Source organism: Giraffa tippelskirchi, chromosome 10, assembly GCF_054371585.1.
Source record: "Giraffa tippelskirchi isolate mGirTip1 chromosome 10, T2T-mGirTip1v1.2.pri, whole genome shotgun sequence".
Taxonomy (NCBI): Eukaryota; Metazoa; Chordata; class Mammalia; order Artiodactyla; family Giraffidae; genus Giraffa; species Giraffa tippelskirchi.
The window spans coordinates 493,403-501,403 of NC_137284.1; the positions used below are offsets into that span (position 1 = coordinate 493,403).

An 8,001-nucleotide genomic window follows, 5' to 3' on the forward strand; every position below is an offset into this window, starting at 1 on the left:
ACGCAGGGGGCTCGGGTTCCATCCTTGGTTATAGAACTAGATCCCATACGCCACAACTAAGACCACGTACAGCCAAGTAAATAAATACATATTTTAAAAATAAAATCATACATACAGACAAAGGAACTAGAATAGTCAAGACAATTATGTGAAGGAAAAAATTTAGAGGACCAACACTGCACGATTTCATGAGTTTCTATACAGTCACAACAATCAAGACTGCACTATTGTCGAAAGACACGTGGGCAATGAGACTGGGCAGAGAGTTAGGAAACAGCCGCACACAGGTATGGTCGGGTGCTTACGGACACAAGCTCAAAGACAATTCCATGGAGAGAAAAGTCTTTTCAACAAGTGGTGCTGGGATAACTAGACATCCATAGGCAAGAAAAATTGATCAATCAATCACATCAGCTCATACCTTACACATAAAAAAAAAATAACTCAAATACACTGTTAGGGGAATGAAGAGACAATATTCCTCTACAGTCTGGGAGGAAATATTTTCAAACCACACATTTGACATTTCTCCCCATTTTTGTCTGCAAGACATGTTGTTGTGATTGTTTTGGGTTTTGCTGTGCTGCGCTCCAGTCTCCTTGCCTAGGAAATCCCATGAACAGAGCAGCCTGGTGGGCTACAGTCCATGGGGTCGCATGGGGTCACCAAGAGTCGGACGTGACTGAGCAACTAACACACACACACACCACACACACACGGCATATAGGATCTTAGCTCCCCTACCAGGAATCGAACCTGTGCCCCCTGCAGGGAGCATGGAATCTCAATCACTGGACCCCCAGGGAAGTCCCACGTCGTGATTTTGGTTGTCATGTCCCCGAAAGTTAAGGACTCTGATCACTTCCTCATGTGCTTATTTGCCTACTGAAGATGGTCAGGGTTAGGATACTCTCTCTTGTAAATTGTCTGTTCAAGACGTCAACCTTTGTTAAAATGAGTGGTCTTTCTTTTCTTGTTGATTTGACCGGTATCCTTATACATCTGGATCTGCACCCTTTGAAGGGAGAGGCTACCCACTCCAGGATTCTTGGGCTTCCCAGGTGGCTCAGACGGCAAAGAACCCACCTGCAATGTGGGAGACCCGGGTTCTGTCCCTGGGTTGGGAAGAGCCCCTGGAAGAGGGTATGGCAACCCACTCCAGTATTCTAGCCAGGAGAATGCCCATGGACAGAGGAGCCTGGTGGGCTACAGTCCATGTGATCACAAAGAGTCAGACATGACTGAGTGTGCACACACACCCAGTATATTGCTTCTATATTACATTCTTTCCCCAGTCTGGGCTACCTTTTCACTCTTTTTTTTTTTAAAAAATGTTTTTTGTTTATATGCAGATTCCCAATTTTTTAGCATCATATTTTATTTCTTTATTTATTTGGCTGTGTCAGGTCTTAGTTGGGGGTTGCGGCTCGTGGGCGTAGTTGCCCCGAGGCATATGGGATCTAGTTCCCCGACCAGGGATCAAACCTGCCTCCCTGCCCTGGAAGCCAGATTCTTAACCACTGGACCAAGGGAAGTCCCTGGGCTGCCTTTTCACTCTTAACGGTGGCAGGTGTCTGAGGACCTGGAAGGAGACTCAAAGCTGATCAGAGGCTGGGCTGGCCTCACTGCTTGGCACCCAACCCACGATCACAGAGCCAGCCCTGCCTTGGACTTTCTTCTTGTGAGAAAAGTCACTAGCATTGTGAGTTCTCTTGCTGAAGGCTTCAGAAGGGACAGGAGCCTGCCTGTCCCTTTACTGATCCACGTGAATGGGACTGAGCTGCTGAATGCGGTGCGGACCCAGGCGCCCATCTACACCACGTCGTGCACACACATTCCCTTATCAGGTCTCCTGTGATTTAGCCCCTTGTGAGCATCATCGCGGTATGTCTCTTCAGGCTCTTTGTCTTCTCTTTAACACACACAGGGAGCTCGAGTGTGGGGCTTGCAGGTTGAGAGCGTTCTCCTTTGGGGCTTCTTTTCTCTGTGAGAGGGATGTGACCCAGGTAAGATGTGTCTAATGAGTGCATAGAACTCTGGCGACTGCTAAGCTCCCAAGGCCTTCTCATTGCCTTGGCTCCTGTTACAGCCTCCAGGCTTTGTGGGGTGAGCTCACTGTCCAGGCTCAGAGGGGCGCACACGGCTTGCTCAGGGTGATGGAGCCAGGATCAGGGTTGCCCACCCAACTGCTGCGGGAGGATGAAGGGTCAGGCAGTGGCTGTGGGTTGGAGAGTGACTGAGTGTGGTCCAGGGTCGTGGAGAGACTACTGGTGGGAGTTGGGTGCAGGGACCCAGGTTGGGGTCTGCAATCACTGCAGGGGGCATGAAGAGGCCAGAGAGGTGAGGGTGCAGAGAGGGGAGTGCGCACGGAGGGACGGAGGGGGAGCCTGGGCTCGGGTATGCTGGCGTCTGGTGGAAGCAGCCTGAAAAGGATGCCCCCCACGCGGCTCCACCCGGATGGAGTGAGGAGTGGCTCCACTTCCGCCTCGGGGGTCTGCAGAAGCATCTCTGGAGGGGGACGCCCAGCCTGGGCCCATGCAGGGTCGCGGGGGTCTCTGAGGCCAGACTCGGTGGCGCTGGCGTGGGTGCCCGCAAGTCTCGAGGGATGGTTGGGCCGCCCTTTCATCCCGTGGGTTTCTCTGGGCTCAGACCCGCGCGTAGTCCCGCAACCCTGCGTGGCAGAGTGATGCTGGGCCCGCCCATGACAATCACATCCCTTCACTGGGCCGGCGCTGGGCCGTGGCGTTTGTCCATCTGCGCGGCTCTAGGGGCGAAGTCCAAGACGGGCCAAAACTGGGTGCAGCTTGGAGCGCCCTGGGGTCCGCGGAGCCGGGAGGCCGGGGCGGGACTAAGGCCGGGCTGGGCGGGCCCAGGGGCGGGGCTCCAGCGCGCGGCCGGGGACTGTCCGTGGTGCTGAGCGCCCGGTGGGGCGCGCGGGCCGGGCGCCATGGGGAACCGCAGCGCCGCAGACGCGGACGGGCTGCTGGCGGGGCGCGCGCCCAGCACGGGCGTCGGCGCCGGGGGCCCCGGGGCGGTGGCGGCGCTGGCGGGGGGCGTGCTGCTCATCGGCGCGGTGCTCGCGGGGAACTCGCTCGTGTGCATGAGCGTGGCGGCCGAGCGGGCCCTGCAGACGCCCACCAACTACTTCATCGTGAGTCTGGCGGCCGCCGATCTGCTCCTCGCCCTGCTGGTGCTGCCTCTGTTCGTCTACTCCGAGGTGAGCCGCGTCGCCCCCGCACGGGTCCCCTGTCCCGGCCACACGGAGGACCAGGCCCGACCCCGCCGCTTGGCCTCTCAGGATCCTGGAGCCGGGCGCTGTGGGGGTCCCAGGACGACCCGAGCCGGGTCCCCTCTGAACCTCGCTTCCCTCCCCCATCCCTCTGTCCGTCTGTCCGCTCTGCGTCCGTCCGCCCTCCCGCTCTGTCCCTCTCTCCGCTTCGCCTTCTCTGTCTGTTACCCAAGGGATGCTTCTGTCCTTCAAGCACAGACCCCAGTAACAGGCGGCTTTGGCAGTCCAGCCCCCTCCGCTGGGTTCCAGTCCCCCAGGGGAGCCAGCTGGATAGACTGGCAGAGGCAGCCTTACCCCACACCGGCTCCCCTGGGGCAGAGACACAGAGGTCGCCGCACGAGGCGACAGCCACACAGAGGCACGCGCGCACACATGAACACCACCCGGCAGGACACCCTCACTCCTGCGCTGACGCGGCTCACAGCAGGGGGGACCCTCAGCCCCGGGAGGTGCAGGGCAGTGAGCATGGCTGGCGGAAGGGGACGCCCACTCGGGCCGGGAACGGGCCTTTGCCAGAACCTGGGTCCTGAAACCGCACACCCAGGTCAGGTCTGGCCCTCGGGTGGGTCCCCTTTGGTGCCAGCCATGTCCACTCTTCAGTTTGGGCAGAGAAAAGCTGCTTAGGCTGAGTTGGGGACGCAGTGTCCCGGGCTGTGGGGGGAGGGAGGCATGGTTTTCTAAGGTGGACGGTGTGTCCAGGCAGCGCTGGGCAGAGGCCAGCAGGACAGGGACGGGCATGACCTACTCCCCCCCCCACCCGAGCTGTAGACAGACGTCACAGTGACGGTTCTTAAGCTCCTAATCGTCCCAAATCAGCAGGAGGGGATTTAGAAGGGGCGGCTGTCTGCTCCTTTGCCCTTGATGGGGGCGCTGGGCACAGGGCTGAGGCTGTTACTTCGTAACAATGATGTGGGTGCTACCGTCGCCCTCACTTCAGGCTTGCGGGGACGAGAGTGGGATGACCCGTCCAGAGTCCCAGAGAGAGAGTTTCAGCAGACAGGCCAACTGTGCGGTCTGCTGGGGGGGGCGGCGGTGCTGGGCTCACGCTGTAGGGCAGCGAGGTCCCCACCTGCAGGGAGGGGCCCCGCGCACCCTGAGCCCCGCAGCGTCAGGGATCACAGCTCGCAGCTGCCTACGCCGCCAAGACCCCCGTCCAACCCGAAGGCGTTTCCCAGTTCTAACAGGAAGGATGGGAGGTCTCTTGCCTCCAGGCCTGAGGGGAGGGGAGGACCGTGCAGCTTCCCGGGGGCATTCCTGCTCCGGCCCCTCTGATATTCAGCCCCCCAGCTGCCCGCAATAGCGGGGGTCAGGAAGACATCGCGGGAGCGGGGCGGGGGAAGGTCAGCTTCCCGCGACTACTGTTGCTGCGGCCCCTCCCCGCGCTCAGGTTCAGGGCGGCGTGTGGCTGCTGAGCCCCGGCCTCTGCGACGCGCTCATGGCCATGGACGTCATGCTGTGCACGGCCTCCATATTCAACCTGTGCGCCATCAGCGTGGACAGGTAGGCCGCCCCGCCCCGCCGCCCTCCGCGCAGGTTCGTGCCCGTGGCCGCGCCCCGGCGGGCCGCCCTGCCCCGCCGCCCTCACCGCTCTCCCCGCAGGTTCGTGGCCGTGGCCGTGCCCCTGCGCTACAACCGCCAGAGCCGCGGCGGCAGGCAGCTGCTGCTCATCGGCGCCACGTGGCTGCTGTCGGCGGCGGTGGCGGCGCCCGTGCTGTGCGGCCTCAACGACGCGCGCGGCCGCGACCCCTCCGTGTGCCGCCTGGAGGACCGCGACTACGTGGTCTACTCGTCCGTGTGCTCCTTCTTCCTGCCCTGCCCGCTCATGCTGCTTCTCTACTGGGCCACGTTCCGGGGCCTGCGGCGCTGGGAGGCAGCCCGCCGCGCCAAGCTGCACGGCCGTGCGCCCCGCCGGCCCAGCGGCCCCGGCCCGCCCGCCCCGGACGCCAGGCCGGCCGCCGACGAGGCCCCAGCCCCGGATTCCGGCCCGACCCCCGACACCGCCCCCGCCCCGGACGCCGTCGCGCCCCCGGACGCCACTGCGGCCGAACCCCCGCCTCAGGCCCGCAGGAGGAGACGTGCCAAGATCACAGGCCGGGAGCGCAAAGCGATGAGGGTCCTGCCTGTGGTGGTCGGTGGGTACCGGCCCCGGGGGTGGGGCGGAGGGGGGCGGAGCCCAGGGCGGGAGGCGTGGCGGTGACCCCGCCCCGCCCCCAGGGGCCTTTCTGCTCTGCTGGACTCCCTTCTTCGTGGTGCACATCACGCGGGCGCTGTGTCCCGCGTGCGCCGTGTCCCCGCGGCTGGTCAGCGCGGTCACCTGGCTGGGATACGTCAACAGCGCCCTCAACCCCGTCATCTACACCATTTTCAACGCCGAGTTCCGCACCGTCTTTCGCAAGGCTCTGCGCCTCTGCTGCTGACAGAGCGCCCCCGCGGCCTCCCCTGGCTGGGACCTGCCTCGCCTGGGGCTTTGTGGGAGTAATTAAACAGATCCCGGATCACCTGCTGGGAAGGCTTTGGGGGGGTGAGGAGGAGGCACCCCCACTGGCCCCATCTGCTCAGTTAACCCTTTTCTTCCTTCCGAGGAAGCCCCGAGAACAGACTCCGCCTAGCCAGGTCCTGGCTGAGCCCTGGGCTGGGCAGGGGGGCTACAGGGAGGTGCGAGCCTGGGAACAGGGGCACCCGCGACCTGGGAAGGCTGCCTGGGCTCACACCCTCCCCTGAGAGCTGCCCTCTCCCACGCGCCCCCATCCGACTCTGCTCCAAGGCCAGCAGCTGCCTCCCCCGTCCTGGAGGCCCATCACTGGCCCTGCCCCGACTTTGGCAGCCCCCTCAAGGTCAGAACGCAGCTCCTGGCCTGCCCACTGAGGCCCGAAGCCCAGAGGAGGGGCCTGGGGGCTGAGTGGGCTCAGGGAGGGCCAAGCACACACCCGCAAGGTGATCAGCCATCCTCTGCCCACACGGCCAGGCCCAGGGCCAGAGCAGCTAGTTACCTGCCTGCCCCCTGCCACAGCGTGACCCCCGTAACTTGAGACAGCTCCTCCTGGACTTCATCTGGGCCCTCTCAGTCCCCCGTCATGGGCTCCACGCTGCTCCCCAGTGCTGTGGCTGAGCGCTCTGGTCGGGACACTGACCACTGAGCGGGCCACGATTGGGTGCCAAGTCCTTCTCTGAAAGGAGCTCCTGTGGGCTGTGAGGTGACAGCATCAGGCTCAACCTCAGGATGTTAAACTATTCCACGGAAAGAGGGGCCGCCTGTCCCCTCTGTGGGTGAGCACCCTTTCCTTCTCAAGGGCTTAGCTGCCACCTCCTCCAAGAAACCTCCCCTGACCACCTGCAGCACCAGCCTGTCCATATCGCCCTGGGAGAGACTTGCCCTCGGGGAGCCGAGTACTGAGGGACTGGCGGCCCATACAGGGTGCTGTGTGCCTGTGCCACCCAGGCTGACACAGTGGGAGTGGCAGGGGGGCCCTGGGCGGGACCCTGGCCCTGGCAGCTGCTCCAGCCTGCAGCAGCTCCTCCCCTTGGAAGCAAGAGGACGGTTACAGCTTGTACCCTGGGTCTCTTCCAGGGAGGAGCCCCAGTGCCCAGGGAGGGTCCCCCAAACCCAGGGGGAGCCTCAATGCCAAGGGAGGGCCCCAATGGCCAGGGAGGGTCCCCCAAACCCAGGGAGGAGCCCAAATACCCAGGAAGGGCCCCAGATGGTACAACCAAGCCTGGGCAGGATGCTTGCTCCAGAGCTAGGCTGATGATCCCTCTGAGAACCTCAGACTTGAAGTGAAGACCAGGGAGGGATCCGCTGGGCTGACGGCAGGGTCAGGGTCAGGGTCAGGACTGGAGCAGGGGCCCTGACTGTGGTTGCTGGCCCTGCCGCCTGGCTCCACGTCCCGCAGATCCACGTGCCACAACGGTGCCCTGAAGCCTATCTCTGCCGTGTACCCATTGGGCCTTCTGTGGTCCCTTTTGGTGGTCCCCAACGGTGGCCAGAGCTAGTTTCTGCTGCTGGCAAGAGGATCTCAGCTGGCAGCAGCCGCACCCAGTGTGGACATAGGCTGCTCTGCCCAACCCACCCAGGGTCTGCGTGGAGAGAGGCCACTTCCCCATCTCTGCACCCTTCTCATCTCCTGTACTGGGGGCAGGGTGACCGCGTCCCTGACAGGCCAGGCCAGTAAGTGCACCTCTTGTGGGGGCGGGGACGCGGATGCGCTGGAGCCTGCTGGTGTCCCTGGGCTGTCCCCGCTGGCCCTGTGCGCAGACTCCAAGAGGGGGACAAGGTGGAGATGGGGGACAAGGCAGGGGGAAGGGACGTGGTGGGCTGGGGAGGGACAAACTGCAAATGGAGGGCAAGCTGGGCAGGGGATGGGCACAGTGGGCACAGGTGTAGATGCTGGAGTCTGGCTGACCTGGGGCCCCAGCACGTGCCTCGAGGGTCCCAGTACCGGGCAGGCCCACGGATGCTGCGCGTCTCCGCGGCTCACCAGAGGACCAGCGCCCTGATGGCCACTGCACTGCGCTGACAGAGGCCGACCCTGCCCTGCCCCTGGGGGCTGCGTCTGGCAGGAGACGTGGTCAGAAGGTGATGCCGTCGGAAGCGTTGACACAGAACTGAGGGTGTAACCCACGCTTGGCACCCGGACAGTTTCTGGAAACCTCCTGATGTCCAGCGTGACCCAGAGACAGCTTCACAGGCTTAGAAACCATACATTTTGGAAAGT

The 8,001-nt window shown here is 62.8% G+C and overlaps 1 protein-coding gene across 1 annotated transcript; it reads left to right on the forward strand.

The window, feature by feature from the left end:
* The first annotated feature begins 2,934 nt into the window (after positions 1-2,934).
* Positions 2,935-5,792, forward strand: DRD4 (dopamine receptor D4). Its single transcript, XM_081532902.1, has 4 exons — positions 2,935-3,217; positions 4,677-4,789; positions 4,889-5,421; positions 5,504-5,792. Exons 1-4 carry the CDS (start codon positions 2,948-2,950, stop codon positions 5,704-5,706), a joined length of 1,119 nt encoding a protein of 372 aa, XP_081389028.1. The 5' UTR covers positions 2,935-2,947; the 3' UTR covers positions 5,707-5,792.
* Positions 5,793-8,001: the final 2,209 nt, after the last annotated feature.

Coding starts and splice junctions, on each gene's coding strand:
- DRD4 (XM_081532902.1), top strand. CDS start 2,948: ATGGGGAACCGCAGCGCCGCAGACGCGGACGGGCTGCTGGCGGGGCGC. Junction 4,790..4,888: donor TGCGCCATCAGCGTGGACAG/GTAGGCCGCCCC, acceptor CTCTCCCCGCAG/GTTCGTGGCCGTGGCCGTGC. Junction 5,422..5,503: donor GGTCCTGCCTGTGGTGGTCG/GTGGGTACCGGC, acceptor CCCCGCCCCCAG/GGGCCTTTCTGCTCTGCTGG.